Genomic DNA, 17,177 nt, shown 5'->3' on the forward strand with positions numbered 1-17,177 from the left:
CACGCGAATGTTCAAGGGATGATTGTTGGAAGATAATCGGGATATCTGGCGCCGCGCATAGTTACTTCCTTATGTCGGCGTTTACAGCCATCGCTTTGGCGCACTACTGTCGTCCTACTTTGCCGGGCGTACTGTGTATATTAAATGTGTACGGCAATACGAAAGATAGAGACTCGACCAAGTAAAGTTTCGGCATCAAGTATTTATCCGATGACGTACGAGAGCGACCGACCGTATGTATATATGTGTATATCCTCACGCCCGCTGAAAATTTACTCGGTGTATCAAATATTGAAAGTATTTGAATTTATATATATTTAAAGCTGGAAAATTGGATTCGTAGATTGAATCCGAGCAATTAACCTACATACATATTTTATATATATATATACATATATGTGTGTATATGTATATATATATACACGCGAAAAATTTCAAGATTAATTCGAAAGATAATCTCTGATCTCGGAAAAGAACTCATCAGTTTCATCGAAATAAGTGCTCGGGTTGCGAGAGCACGCGCGAAATCGAGTACTTGAATACTTTATAAGCGCTCGAGGCGCTATTCCGCAACGCGGAATAGAGTCACAGCCGTAACTGCCCGGGGTATTAATTTATGATTATGCGTTCCACGCATTTATAGCGCGAGCCGACCAAAAATATACATCAAACGGGAGCGTGTAGGATCGTCGGCCCCGCGCCGAGAGGAAATCCCGACGCGATCTCTCCTCCGTGCGTCTCGCATTTTTCGACCTCTCCGTCCCTCGTCGCCAACGTTAATCGTCATAATCGCACAGAGTGCGCGCGGCTTCATTAGGATCGTTTGGCCCGTGCGTACACAAATTGTGTGTGCACACGCGTATATATATGCTTACGCGTATTCAGGCACTGTACGTATGTACATACATGTGCAACGGGGGTATGCAACGTATGTAACGGTAGATACGCTGCGAGAATGTACAAGCTCGCAAGTGTGAATGCACACACGTAAGTAAATACACAACCGAGAGAGAGAGAGAGAGAACACGTACACGCATATGTGCTCGTATACGCGTGTCCCGGAGGCGACGTATCCGCGCAAACAGAGCCGGAGGATAATGGTTACCAGCAATGGATATATCGACGAACGTGTGTTGGGGTTCTAGGATACCGCTATTAGTACGGCTCTAGGCCGCGTCTAATTATACCTCGCGCGCGCCGCCTCGCGCGGATATGTTTGTAGCCGCGTATCTATCGTATATGTTTACGCGCGGGTATCTGTGTATATTGTGCGCAAATTGTGGAGAACGGAGCGAGAGAGAACCGGGGGATACGCGTGTGTATATATATATATATATATATATATATGTGTGTAGCGTGTGCGCGTGCGCGCACGTAGCTTGTAGCTACAAGCGCGATCATATGGGTTACACATACGTGTCGGAGTACTAATGCTAATCCCAACCATAGATTACGGACGGGCGGCGACGATCGACCGGAACTGCCGCCGTCATGGAATTTCCGCGACTCCTAGTTTCTAGCTTTTCTCGGTCTTGTCCGATTAGCGTCCAAGTGTAAATGCTTTCGCTCTTTCCTTTCATCATCCCCCTTATATTCCAATTCACCTCGAAGAGAAGTATGTACCTCGTGAAGAAATATAATTGCAAAGTGCAAAGAAATTATTGCGGCGCTATTATAATTTGTGTCGCATTATTTTATCACCTCGCGCGTATCGAATTAACATAATTTTGTTTCGAACCGATGTTTCATGCATTATAATAGAACAGCGGATGCACGATCAGGAATAAATAATTCAGAGATATAACGAAAATTATATAATCCGCGTGACGCCCGTGGTATGCAAGTTTCATCAAAATATAATACGATCAAAAGTTATTTAATTAAAACAAAGATCCATATATCGTAACGTTGACAATTTTTTTTTTTTATATACATTTCGGAAAATGCAAATTCTTTCTTTCTACCTTAATCGGCTCGTGTCGACGATTCGGTAAAAGCACGGTAACGAACTCGTTGCGATAATAAAGTGGCACTTGTCGACCAATTCGCGAACGATAGGGGAAAGAAAAAACAATCAACTTCGAAGACCGAAGCCAGGTCGCCGTCCCATTTATATCAATTCTATTCATTGCCGCTTTTAACCTAGCACACTCGCGTGATCAGTGGTTCTCATTGCCGACATTTTTCTAACAACATTATATAACGTTTTCCTTCAATTTGTCAAAATGAAGATAAAAACAGAGAAAAAAAGTCTATCGATCAAATAAGAGAAAAAAAATCATCTGCACGTAAGTTTACTTAAAACGAAAACACGTTGACGTTTGACGTTAAATTTCATAATATTGATTACTTTGTGCTACTTCGCAGGAATGTTTCGGTAAGAGAGAGAGAGAGAGAGAGAGATGGAATTTCAGATATAAAACACATTTACATTCGACGAGCATAATATATATATATATATATATACGCACACCGTCGACGCGGTGCCACGTTTCACTCGGAGTAAATTTGGTCGCCGGCAGTGCGCAACCGTGGGAAGGCAGGTGAAACGGGGCGACGTAACGGGCCTATCGGTTTCATTGATTCGTTTTTTTTTTCTCGAGGCAATTATATCGACCTCCAAGGCAAGCGCGCGCGCGCCGCCTTATTTCTTCGACGATCCGCCGCGCGTGGACCGCTCGTAAAACGTCGAAACGCGCCTCACGACGATTATTTCGTCGAATGAGCCTGCGGCTTTCACGATCGCGATGAGCCGGCTTGCACGCGCGCACGATCCTCTCGAATTTTCGTCTTAATTGAAGCGAGCGTGTTGCTGGACCACCGGCACCACTTTCGCTTTTCTTTCCGTTTCTTCTCTCGTCCCGCGTGTCATTTCTGCCCACTCGGATCTGAATGAGAAATCTGCATGCCCGCAGTCATCTCGCGTATTAAATCCTTTAATTTCGAAAATCGAATGAGGGTAATGGAAACGCGGTGTGGATGTACAAAGTATCGCGCGCGATTTCCAAATTGTCACGATTGCGGTGGGATGAAGAAATTGAAATCGAGTTCTCTAATCCTTGATAGGATTATGTAAAAACGGGGGCAGTTATGACAAGCCATTTATTATGCACCGAGGTAGATGTATGTTATTTTTCTTAGTTCTATCTTTCTCTGTGTATCCGGCTGAAACGAGCTTTATAGAGAAACGCGCCATCGCGGCGAAGCACGTAATATGAATCTTCATTAATAACGTCGAAATGGCAGGTCTCGACGCGACGTCGTAAAACCGGATAAATGCAAACGTCTGTTACATGTATATCTGCTTATTAGTCGAAGCATATATGTATATGGATTACTTTTTCTTAAATTTTTATTTAAAAAAAAAAAAAAATCAAGAAAGAATAATAATGTGCATAATTGCGTTTGTTTGTGTAACCATCCTAAAGCAGCGAGATTCAATTTGGATTTCATATCGTTGCAGCTTAATCTATCAAAGTGATTCACGCGCGACAGCTCGAGCGACTTAATTTTCGCTCGGGGTTGCTCGACCCGCGCATTGTAATACCCCAAAATGGACGCCGTGAGCTAATTAAGTCGGACGTAAAGAAAGATAACGTTTCATAATGAAGGTGGATTTTTTGCCTATTTTTCGAGAGCGCCGCCGCGTCTCCCCTCTCGTCGTCCCGACGCTGCGCCGGGGAAGATTTTACGCCCGACAAGCTCTCGGGGAAAAAAAAGGTCGTCCGAGTGTACCAGAGAGAGCAGCGAGTTTAAAACGTTGCAAGTGCCGTACCGGATATGAGGGACGCGGAGGTGGGGAAAAGGAGAGAAAGGGGGGGAAAGCGCGCGCGGACCGGAAATGGCCGCCCTTAACCCGGCGCGATCAAAAACTGGTTTCGCCAGACACACGAAAGCGCCGCCGAGAGATGAGGGAAGCAAAAAAAAAAAAAGAGAGTGAGAAAGAGAGAGAGAGAGAACACTTCCACCACCGTTCTTCTTCCTACCGCTCTCTCGTCGGTAAATAACGGATAATTTCGCTCTCGAATAAATCGAGGGAGGCAAAAGTTTCGGCGTTAAAAAACGTTTAAGCCGCTGCAATATTTTAAGGGAGCCGCGCGGGGAAACTTTAATGCAGTTAATCCGGAGTGACTTCCACAAAATACGGCCCTGGGAATTCTCGTCGTGGCGTACCGCGTATAGTTTTCCCTCGCATGAACAACAACGCGGTTTCGACGATCAAAACAGTCGCCGAAAATAAGCGGCATATGCTAAATTTATCAGTAGACATGATGTTCCGGTGAAAAAATTAGAGATGGCTAACAAAAAGCATCAATGATATGTTTTGCTCTAATATATTTATTATTTTTTTCAATTCGTATCGAAAGATTAAAATTGTAAAGACAATCACTATTTGTTAATTATAGCGATTTTTTAATTTTATCCTTCAGTCGAACTGTGTCATGCCTATAAAATTTGATATTTTGTAACATAATTCTACAACCAATTCCTTCGATTAGCCATTATTAGTTGCAGTATTTTCTTAGGAATGGCAATTAAGCGAATTGAAATTGATGACAAAGATACTGAAATAATGGATCGACAGCTGTCGAATACAGCGTAAATACGTGGCCTACTCGATCTCACTTGTCTCGTAACGCTTTGTGTCATTAAATACGTCTTTTACTCGACATAACGCGAGAAGCATAATTATGACACTTTTGTACCGTTAGCATTAATGAAATATTCGATTAAAACTGTCCTAAAAACCGAAGAAATGAAAAAGGCATCGCCGAGGTAAGAATAGCTAATTTACAGATCGCGCCATTATATCGAATGTATGTCAACTAAATTAAATTATTTTACGCTACAATAAAATTACATGCTTCTGTTTTTAATTGGTACATTATTACCCATCAAGGAAACGATGAATTTTAATAACGAATCCTATCGCGAGTCGAGATAAAATAAATTGAATTTTATCGCGATCCAATCAATTATATCTGATATTTGTTACATCAATAACGTTGACGTAAAAAAATTTAAAAAAAATACAAATTTTAAAGATAATATTAAATATTTTAGAAAATAATCCGATTTAATGAGAAAATCCTGGGGACAGATAGACAGATTAAATTTGGAGTCCCAAGTCTCCAAAAGGAGAACCGCTGCAAACAGTCCATAAGCCAGAGAGGATCTAGCGGCTGTGTAGACTGTACTGAAATAATGTACAGTGCCGTACAAAACGGCAAGTCGACGCGGGGAGAAAGAGAGAGAGAGAGAGAGAGATCGAGAGGACGAGGGGACTCTCCATCTCCTTTCCTCTCGTCGTCCTCCACCGCCGCTCGTATCCCTCTCCCGTCGTCGGGGTAACAATGGTGTGCAAAGGAGATTAACAAACAGAATAAGCTAACGCATAATCGCATTATTTCTAGCTAAGCCGCATTTAAATTAGATAGAAATTCCATTTAACGAAACAATGCGGGGATGATGAGTCACTTCGCCGTATATACGCGACGACGACTCGCAATGTCGGAATAGACATTGTCCCTTGACTGCAACAGCAATCCCGGCATTCCCGGCGCGATACTCTCGCTCGCACGAATTTCTGATTCCGCGAAATTCTTACAAGCAGGCTGTTCTTATCACGGGCGGCCCGGAAACTGCACGAGTCTCACCCTCACCGGATGCGATTCGCCAAGCGCCATATATTTCGGCGATCGTATTTCGTCCTTTTCGGAAAGCGCATAATGAGCAAAAAAATGAATATATACATATATTATATTATTTATTTATAACAGAGAGAATTTTTCTTAGAATTTCTCTGATTCTAATTAATATTTACACCGCAATAAAAATATTAATATGTTCATAATACAATTAATCGGACATATTTTATTTATATCTTATTGTGGTAGATATGAATATTTTTATTGTGATAAATATTAATCAAAGAAACTGTTCCAATACCATATTGTCCTACGATTACCATAATTTTCAGGATAAATTCTCCAAGAGAAAATTCTTTCTGTATATACATCCTAATACTTTTAGAAATTCGAGAAAAGAATTAAAACGATAATTTTTTACGATATGAAAAATCCAAGTTTAATATGAATGTTTAATTAGATACAATATGCGTAAGAAGATTATGTGAATCTAGAACAAGCAATATTGTCGATAGCGCGACTAAGGATATAGTTATATCAGCGTGCAGGATGTAGGATTTGTCCTATCTTTAGAGCACAGAATGATATCGCTTGTTCTAGTTTCGAGGAAAGCGAGAATGATGTTCGTACAGCGTTCGTCTTCCGACCTATTGGTTTTGGAAAAATATCTCTCGGGAACACAATATGTACCTCGACGTTTACCCTCTGACATTTAAGAATCTCATATTAGATAACACAGTCTCTAAACTCATCAAGCCGTCGTTTATTCAAATTAGCTTGGAAGTTAGCGCTGAAGCATCAATTTCAATCGACGTATATACATATATATACTATATCTGCGCGGAATCGGTTCGCGAGTTTGTGCGTCCAATTTCGCGGAAAGGTCGCCGTTTAAATCCGACGTGTTTTACAGGGAACCGTTGCGCCGGGTCGTAAAAATTTGTAGAGCACCCTATATAATCGAGGAAGGGTGCCCGACACAAAAAGAGCGAGCCAACGACGACGAGCCCGCCCACGTGAGGTCGGCCATATTCGTGACGTAATTCTGACGTCACCGTGCCGATAACGTGCTCCGCACTCTCCGCCGCGCCGGATGCAACGGGGAAAATCGTCAAACGTGTGCGAGTCTCCCTCCCCCAATCCAACCCCCTTCTGTATTTCGCGCAATCCGCTTTGGGGGAAAGCGCTTTTCTGGCGCAAGACGTCACCGAAAAACTCACTCGAAGGATATTTAGATTTTTCGCGGAGAGAAACTCTTTTATTCGCTTACTTCGAAAAAATTCCATACGGTTTTTTTATATACGCACGCATTTGAGATATCGAAATATTATAAGAATAAATATGCAATTGTCGGATATGCAGTATCAGAAATTAATTAGTACTCCGAAATATAATAATACAAACAAGATGAAATAAGCGCAGAATTATATATGTTAAACATTTGCATTTCTCATTGAATTTTAATTTAAAAAATGAAGAAAAAATGATAAAAATGTTTGAATAATCTTTGAAAAAAAAAATCTTGCAACGTAAGATTAACCCTCGGTTAAAGACCTCCGCTCCCCTCTACCCCGCGATCGGATCAATGAATGATAGAGAGTATCCCTCGAGCTTTTACCTGAGGACCGCCGCCCACAATCGACTGGTAGGCCGATTGAAAGACGCTGCCCAACTGCGTAAGGCCCTCGTCCTCCATCTGGAACATTATGTCTGCCCCCGGCGAGCCGTTGTTGTTGAGATTATTATTGTTACCCATCAGCTTCTCCGTACTGCCGACGTCAGAGCGAAGTATCGTGTTGGACTGCATGCTCTCACGAGTGAGACCGACGCAACCGGAACGACACGTGCGAGCTCGCGCAAGATCCGCGGCGAATGTTCGAGCGCGCGCGCGTCAAGATCGATATGTATATCGATATATCTCGATGTCAGATTTTAGCGACGTCGGCGTCTCGCGTCGCTAGAAAACAATTCCGCGTCGTTCTCATCGTCGTGAAAATAAAAATCGATTTTCGCGGTGATAAAAAAAATCGGCGCGCGTCGTCACGTGACGAGAGTCCAGTTCGAGGAACGCTCGACAGAACGATCGAAAAGTATATAGCGTCGCGTCCCCGTCAGGTCGAACATACCACGCACTTGTCACAGCGTCTGGGATACACAGAGCGAGCGCGAGAAAGAGAGAGAGAGAGAGAGAGAGAGAGAGAGAGAGAGAAGGAGAGAGAAGAAAGGATAAAGGAAGGACGCCGACGCGCTCCGGAAATTCGCCCGGGGATATCTTATCGTCGTTGTTGATATTGCTGCGGACCGACCGATCTTCGTCCTCTTCGCGAATCCTCGGCACAATCGAAATCACAAACGCGCCATATCGTTCGCTCTCGTTTCGGGAAGGCGCACAGAAATGTCACTATATGCAAATAATGCTTGCATCAGGATGCACACGATGCGCGTGATCGCCGTCGCTGCTCCGCTGGCTGCATGGCGTCGAGGACCGTTTTTCGAGGTTAGAACGCGAACGACACACAAAAGGGAGAGAGAAAGAGATATAGCGCGTCCTATCGCGCGCACTGCATTTTTCTCGACCCGCGAATTCGCGTTAAAAGCGATCGTGAAAAAGAGAGTGAGAGAGAGAGAAAGAGAGAGAGCGCTGTTCACTGTTATCTGTGGATGCACTGATCGTTTACGAGAGGAGGCGGAAGAGGCGGTAGAACCGAGAGAACGGACGCGAGAAAATGTTCTCCTCACGAGCTACGCGACGAGACTGACGCGTCGGGTGGGGAGGCGGCAGCTATTACTCTCCCTACCCTCCCTTTCGCCGCCAAGCGTTCGCATCCCCTCCTTTACCCCCTTGCGCGCGAGCCTCGCTCGTCTGCGCGCCATCGTCGCTCGCTTGCTCGCTTATTCTTTCGGGGTATCTTGCTCCAAGATTTTCTCTCGTCCCCTTTAGCGCTCCGACCTCGTAGGAAACAACCCCTAGCGCGAAGGGTTTTTTTTTTTTTTTTTTTTTTTACGTAAAAACAGACGTCGGTGTATCGGCGACAAGCAAACGCGCGAGTGTGGGTGGTCTCTCTCTTTCTCTTTCTCTTATCCGCAAACTATATATATCCCATGCCAAAAACATCGGTCCACTTGTTGAGTCGGAAAGAGAGCGACCGAACGAGAGCAAGACGGAATGGATGTATGGATGCGTGTGAGGGTGTAGGTGTGTGTGCGTACGGAAAAGTGGCGTTCGAGATAAAAAGCTTCGCGCGCCGCTAACGACGGACAAAGTCGGAGAATCGGCCACCGTGGACGAGAACGCGCGGTCGATCTGTGTGTGACGAGAGAGCCTTGTCTCTATTTACGCTACCATTCACGATTATCGCGTTTCACTCAGTCAGATCAACGCGGACACGTCAATCATGATGATTCCCCGTCCGGATTTCCCGAACGACACGACACTTTTAATATTACTCCCATTTCTTCAATCTTGTGTTTCATTTATAATAATGATATTGGCTAATAATTAAGAGAAAATATATATATATCTCACGATTAACACAAAAATATGCTGAAAAATATATTGTCCACGATTGCCTATATATACACTGAGAGAAAAAAGTTTGTCAACTTGAAATCGTTCGACTAAGTGTTATTTTGTTAATCGAACATATACATATATTTAAGTCCAAACACGTTCGATTAACAAAATAGTAATTAGTTGAACTTGTTAACAACTTTTTCTCAGTGTGTATTAAGAGAAAACTGAAGACAAATATAAAATATATATCTCATAATTAACACAAAAATATGCCGAAAGTTATAATATTGTCTGATATACATTAACAAAAAAACTGGAAATAAATAACACAAAAATACGCCGAAAAATATAATATTGTGCAATATTGCCTAATAAATTAAAAGAAAAATTGAAGATACAAATATAACATATATTTCGTAATTGACAGTAAAAATATGTCGAAAAGTATTTAAAGGAATTTATACGCCGATACGAAATTTATATGTAAAGCGGGAACGAAAAAATGTCATGACGTTTCGTGTAACGAGTCTCGTTGCGAGTTTCTTCGAAACTGCCCGATCTCTCGCGCCGTCGAGGCGCAGTTAATTAAAAGCTCGGCGCGATTCTCGCCGCTATATAATGGATCGTCGGCGAATTTTAAGGTGGCGTGCTTAACTTTTGCGCGAAGTTAAATGGCGTTGTTTACCGCGCCCTGGCGAAGTTTAATGATATCGCGGCCGAGAATATCTTCATCTCGTCGTCCCGCGCGAGCGAGCGGGGGAGTCCCGTAACGATTTCGGAAAATCTGTCAGTGAAAGAAGGAGCGAGAAATGAGGGGTGGGAAACGAGGGGGGACAAACGAGATATCTCGTGGCGCCAAAGGTGCCTCGTTAGTCGGAAATTCGTGAGTAATTTTAGTGTCGTATCCACGCGACTGGCCGAAGGTTTATAATTACCCAACCTCACCCGACCTGATCTAACCCACTTGGCAAACGAGCGAGAGTTCCAGTTTTCGTCTCACCGAACGCCGGATACGACGGGCGGAATCTCGTTAAAAAAAAAAATTGATCGACCGGAAATTGTCGACGGCCTCCCAATTAATATCTGACTCGTTTTTTCTCTCGGGCCTAACGAATCGATACAAACGTTTTATATAAAGCGATTATAAATTTAACAATTAAATGCCTAATAGCATATAATAGTATAAGTATTTGCGTTCATATATTACGACTAAATAGTTCGTCGTTACAATGTAGCGACAATTGACATCAATTGCGAACGGCCGCTTTATTGAAGACACTTGATCTCATTTCGATTCAAGACACGAGTCGAGCGTGCGAGCGAAAAACGATAATAATTTCTACAGCACGCGGGTTGATCGGTATTTTATTAACATAAAGGTGAAAGAAAGAGAGAGAGAGAGGAAAAGAGCTCACGTATACTTGTTTTTTTTTCGCAAATACAAATATAGATCTGAGAATAATGAACGCACGTTTAAGTTTGAAGTTCACAGTAAAGCAAATTTTAACAAAGTCTTTCTACCTGAAATGTGCTCTACAAAAGAGTGCGGACAGACTCGTCACTATAATAAGCCATAAAATGACGGAAGTCAAAATAAATAACCATCCTATCGAAAAAGGTTCGACTTGCCCAGCAGGTATAAAGAAATTCTCACTGTTTTGTAGCTGGTATTGACAGTAAAACAATTAAAAACGACAACGCCGGCACAATGGGACAACACTCAATGTTTGTGGGTCGTTTGTTATCTGCTGTGAAGAGACTTCACTTTTCCGACCGATCACGAATCTAGGCGGCACTTTAGAACCCGTTAATTTCGAATCCCTCGTCAAAATTACATAGCGTGCGCCTATTAAGACGCTCGTTTCAAACATTACGTCAATCGTTTTCCGCTGCGTAATCTTTGATGACTTTTTCTTTCGAAAATTTACAAAGTAAATTTGCATAGCTCTTTAATTAGAGATTAAAAAATAGGAAGAAGCTAGAGAAGAAAATAATCTTCGCTTAAAAGAAATTATCTTTTTATGATAATAACAATAGGCAAGCGCGAAAAGTGAAATTCTGATCGAGCGATATTTAATAAAATAAATAAGCCGTTTCGAATATAACCGCTAATGCAAATAATGACACAATTTAATTAAATAATTACGTAATGTTCGTTTGTCGAGTCGCATGATAAGGAGAGCGCGTGGTTCGCAAGCGACTCCGAGTATCGATCATCGCGAAATGGTTCTCCACTTTCTCCTATGCGAGTTTCGACGATCGACATCTCAAAATCTTCGACTAATGCGACGTTTTTGAGAAGTTGACGGTGCGAGGACACGACCGCGATGTCCCCGACTGGCATTAATATAGCCGCTGTAAATCTCTGAAAGGTACTTGTCGTGCCGCGCGACTAACCCGAGATCAGTGGCATATGGTGCTCTCAGACGGGATCGCAAAGCACTTTGCTCATCGCGGGATCGGTCCGGACGATAGGAGTATTGGAAACTTGGATGAAGAAATGAAATACGCGGAGAAAATAGTTTATGAGAACAGCAACTTTGGGATTGCCGTACATGAAAAGTGTTTCTCAGACTTCTCCCTTCTTCGGATCTCCATTCTTTCATTTATCGAAGAAAAATGTTTTAAGAATCCACGAATAGCCAGCTTTCAAGAACTGAAAATTTTATTTATATTTTATTTACAAAAATAATTGTATTTATTTCAATTCTTGAAAATTTTATCAAGTCACTTTACAATATAATGACATACGCGGTGCGCTTCAACATCGCACATGCGAGCGTCGCGAAGAATTTGTTCCCCCGAATCTTGCACTTTGCGAGAATAATAAAAATAAATAGAAAAAAAAGATGAGAGAAGAAACGCAATGTTGTCTCGAGACGTCATTAAACGGCCAACAAATAATTAGGTAACCTCGCCTGGCCAACTGTGTAAACTGCGCCTCCTCGGTATCGCTAGTCCCCGCTCTCTTTCTACACCTTATCAGGTCGCGTAAAGACGACGAAGCGAATAAAAGAAGAAGAAGAGAAGGACCCCCGACACAAGTATAGAGACGAAGAAAGGTGGAGGAGAGTCGTCGACCTGGACGCCTCTTCTTTGCGCCGTTGTACCCGACTCGCGCGATCCCCCTTTCGAGAGAGAGAAAGAAAGAGAGAGAGAGAGAGCGTGAAAAAAATAATAAGATCATGGCTGTCGGAGGTCGATCCTCCTCGTCTCTTCTTCGCTCTCCCAACGCGCGCGGGAAACGCGACAAAAACGTCGCCCGACAAGAAAACGGAACTCGATGTCCTCCGCTTCGTCGTCGGCAGCGTGCAGCTTAGATGCTCTGATCCCATAACTAATAGGCACCGAATAAGATAATGCGCAAAATTTCTGTAATTCTCATCTCTCAGACGAGCAGCTCTAATATGCACGATAAATGAATTGATTTGAATTTATAATACACAATTTGTGAAATAAAACTTGTATAAATAAAACTCGGAACATATTGTTATCGCGCGCGAGTTAAGAACTTTAGATATAGGATTATTAAAAATCAGTTGAAATACCAGAAATAATTTCGCTCATAATAATCCTACAACAAAAGGGAAACAAAACGGGGATATTTCGGAAGGCAAACGCGAGTAAAAAGCGCGAACGAAGCAAAACTTTTGCGAGAAACCGATTTAATTTCCCCCGATACAACCCTCTCGTGGATATCGTGTCCGAGGGTGAATGGCTAAAAGGTAATAGTTAATAACAGCGCAGCTGAAAGGGGGATCCGGTAATCCTCTTCTAATTTCTAAAACAAAGAGAGCCGCGGATCGCAGCACGCCAACGAGAACGGGAGAAAGAGACGGAGAAAGAGAGAAAGGGGAGGAGAAAGAGAGACGGATGAACGAGCAAATCGAAGGAAGCACGAGAACGAAAGAGAGAGAAACATTCTCTCTCGCAGAGGCAAAGCCGAGATCCCGAGTTTGAAGGGGCGAAGCGGAGAGAGAGCGGGTGGTAGAAGGAGAACTGAAATTGGGGTGAGAGAGGGGACGAGGTTCCACCCTGGAACACATTAACTGCAGGGCGACGGGGTATATAGGGGTGGGTTGGGGCCGCGCCACTGGCGTAAGCCGAACGGAAAACGAAATCGTTCTCGGGAGCGTGGTAGGTACGGCTTAATTCTGACCTCTTGTTAACCGAGTGGCGTAATGGAGGTAACACCCTGTACGCTTTCACGAGTACTTCCTCCGGAAATTATCGGACTTAACGCGGTGGGTGAAATTTTCCCCCGAGAATTATTCCGACCTATCTTTACGACATTTTAATATTACGTCAACGTTGTACCGTGTCGAACCATTTTTTTATTTTCTCGCGATTTAATTCGCTCCGAGAAAAAAAAAAAATACAATTCGAGAGAAAGATATAATTTGGAATATAAAATAATGATCAAAACACACGAGTGCGTCGACTACGGATTAATTAGATCAATTTAACGGATTTTTTACGCGCAATCAAGTGCACGAAGAATCTCTGTGGTTTATCATTACCAGATCTGCCACATGTAATCCTTCGAATTAATTCCACTCAATTTCCTCGAGGACGAGGATGGATACGAACAGAAGCAAGCGGTCTCGTGTTGTAAGATTCGCGAGATTAATCCCGATTAGCCTTAATCGACGTTGGATAGAGTATAGCGTACTTCCCCCTCGATCGATTTATCCAAATATAGATCGGATAACGATCCCGATCGATGCGTGACGTGGCCGCGGCAACAACGGTCACGTAGTTCGATTCGCGCACTAACCATCAATGTGCAGGGATACACCGAGAAATAATGACGTTCTAAAAAAGGAAACGAAAGTCGGCCATATCGAAAGAAAGGGAGTCGTATCTCGTTTACTCGCAACGTATTATTTTTTGTTTCCTTATTGCACATCTCGTTTTCTACTCCAAGTATCCTATCGATCCTTTGCGCGACAGTCGACAATCCGCAGTATCGAAAGGTCCTATCTAATGCTTGTATGTTTTCCCCTTCGACCTATATACATCGCGACAACTCTTTTTCTCGCTTACAAATTTTGAGTCGATTTAACTTTGATCCGACAGAAAAAGAATTCGAGATAAATGACGATCGCGCATTATATCGATATTTTGATACAATAGCGAGACGAAGCAAAGTCCTGCGATACTTACGCCAATGCGAGACACTGAACGAGGGGCGGCAGGAGCACTAGTAGCGTAGTTAGGGGTGGCTCGGTAGGGATGCTTTAGGGTGAGATTTAGTACCAACCTCCGTCGCTTAGTCTACCCATCCTGTGTATAGTGTACGTAGTGCATGTCCCGAGAGTCGAACTATAGTCGATACTCTGGAGAGAAATACCAAACCACCACGAAACACTATCCACGACGATTCATATCAGTCTTCGCTTATGATACGTATAGCGTCTCGGCAAACGGAAGTGACGTATCGCGTCGCTCGCGAGACGTCGATATATATATATTATATATTATATATATTTATGTTGGGGAAGTAGCGTTAACGCGTCACGCCGAGTGAACGTCTCAATTCATTCTTCCTTAATGCGGCTACGCGAACAACAAAAGGTATCCGCGCGTCCTAAATTATTAAACACGCTCGACACGCGCTTAAACTCGCGGTGACTAAAGCCGTGCGACGTTAAGGCGAGACGTTATCCGTCGTCCCGGGGCTCGCCCCACTTACTGTTATCTTATATGGCGGTACTTAGGGTGCATTACCCGAATACGAAGGTACCGAGCCCCGAAATTTCTATTAGTTCGAGCGAACACGAGGAGCAGGAGGAAGGAAACCACTTCACGAAATAGGACCCTTAAGTTACCGAGGGGGAGCAACGTGAAAGAATCCCGGGACAACTTCCTGCGGCTCGATATATATGCCCGGAGCCCTTCGATGTTACCAGGACTCGGAACTCGTATCTCTGTCCCTTTTCGAGAACCCCTGATTGTTACTAAAACATATCCCTGCTCTTGTAATATCGCTACGTCCTACAAGGATAGCCGGAATCTATCTTAACGCACATTACATTTTATTTCGACCCAAATTTCTCGCGTACCCGAAATTTTTATCTACAATTGTTTCATTATTTTTTTTCACTCTTTCATTCGCGCGAATATAGAGAAAATAAAATGGTATTAAAAAATTGGTTAAAAAATGGGAGAACATATTTCAATGTACATTGTAAATTCACTTTCGTTTAGAAATTTTTTAAATAATTATTTGCAATATATTTTCTCGGAAAAAGAATTTTCTACAAACTATTCGAAAAAATATCCTGTTTTTGCTCGCTTATTCTCGTAGCTTTTAGCTTGACTGAAGGATTCACACGGATGTTTGGCCAACGTCTTCCGTAACGGTAGTCGTTCCGAGACTCCGAAAGACAACTCTAGAGCACTCGGAGGGATAGAACGAGGGATTGTAGCTCGTTTTGTGAGTAAGGTCTCTACGGAAGAGGGAAGAAGGAAGAGGTGGAGCGAGGGGACGGGTATCCTTTCGCAGAGAATCCTCGGGGGCAGAGGGGAGGCACAAGAGTCAAGTAAACTCAAGAACGGCGGCCTCTTTCATCCCCGAAACTTGAAAAGCCGTAGGAGAGAGCGGCTCCGCTAGTCGCGCCATATGCTGCCCTTCGAGAGGAGGTTTTCCCTCTTTTTTTTTTTCTTCCCTCGCTGTCGTTCGCGATAATAAAATTCTAATCAGTTTTCCTGTGCACCGCGCGGATAGTTTTCAAGGGCCTTGTAGGCGTGACGCCGAGCATCGATGAGAAAAGATAAGAGAAGAATGAGATCGTAAAATCGTCTACAAAACTCATAGTTAATTAAGAATTCAGATCGAAAAAAATGAAAACGGTCCAACACAACGCCCACATCTGATGATATATGAAAACGTTAAGACATAAGAATAAATTTATCTAATACGAACTTCTCTTTTTTATCTCTCTATATTTAGAAGAAAAAATTCCGAGGGCATAAAATGACATTATTATACCCTATTTATTACATCCTGATTTATTAATTGACTAGCGATTAAAATTAATTCTTGAAATTATTATAGTTTTTAAGTAAGACGTCGTCTTGTCAGAATCGATAAAATCCTTAACAGTAGCGTAACGCGCGCGATGTGTGCAAAAGGAAATTAAAAGCATAATACGTAACGCAAATGCAGGTATACTAAGGAAAGATTTAAGAGACGCGGCATCCCTTAAATACACGACGAAACAGATAATATAAGCTCGCTACAGCGAGCGCACGGGTTGTTTGCTCTGGGGGCTGTTTGCACACACGATCTCGCGGCTTTCCGCCGGCACGAAAGCTCTCGAGGGTGGACCGCTTCATCCCCGTGTTCACCGTCGGCCGTACATTCGATTTTCAGAACGACCTGTAGCGAAGCCACGTCACTCGAAGAGATAGAATATTTTACGGCCGCTGGATTAATTACTCGTGACATTAGCTTTAATTCTACTTTGTAAATTGTATCATCGCGAGAAACTCTACATTTTTTATTCACACTTATTAGACTGTAAACGTTGCGAATTGAATTTTAGAGGGAACATTATCCGGTTATAGAACTTCCGTGGAAAATTCAGTCGACTCATAAACGCAGTTTACACTCGCCGAACTCTGCCTCATCTACATATCCGCGAAATATAACAAACGCGTTTATCCAGAACTCATTGAAATTCGAATATACATACATGTCGGGCCGATACACCATCCATATAATATACCTGACATAATACAAATAATTCGCTCCACGTAACATCCGGGATTTTGCATAATCTCGCGAACCTCCAAAAGACCGGGATCATCGAGGAAAATTACCGCCAAGTTTTCGATAACGTCTGGCCAGACAGCCAACAAATCATCGTGAGCTATCGGGAGGATAAAGAATCGGGGGAGACGATTAAAGATAGAGAGAGAGAGAGAGAAAGAGGGAGGATGGAGGGAGAGAGCGTTATCCCCGAATTTCACAGCCCGCTACGCCACAAATGAAGCACACTTGGGTGGTG

General features: G+C 43.0%; 1 protein-coding gene across 10 annotated transcripts in view; it reads right to left on the bottom strand.

Annotated features, from left to right (window-relative positions):
* Window positions 1-17,177, bottom strand: part of LOC114944466 (protein daughterless) — a 115,064-nt gene that overhangs the window by 67,942 nt on the left and 29,945 nt on the right. Inside the window, exon 1 of one of the 10 annotated variants that reach the window (XM_085487928.1) lies at window positions 7,267-8,392. The exons of the other annotated variants lie outside the window; for them this stretch is intronic. Within the exon in view, the coding sequence (XP_085344054.1) occupies window positions 7,267-7,455 (189 nt within the window). The 5' untranslated portion in view covers window positions 7,456-8,392. Of the gene's footprint in view, window positions 1-7,266; window positions 8,393-17,177 lie in introns of those variants that run through there. 10 annotated transcript variants of the gene reach the window in all.

The sequence above is a fragment of the Nylanderia fulva genome, unplaced genomic scaffold (assembly GCF_048542155.1).
Source record: "Nylanderia fulva isolate GAGA-0341 unplaced genomic scaffold, ASM4854215v1 Scaffold6, whole genome shotgun sequence".
Lineage (NCBI taxonomy): Eukaryota > Metazoa > Arthropoda > Insecta > Hymenoptera > Formicidae > Nylanderia > Nylanderia fulva.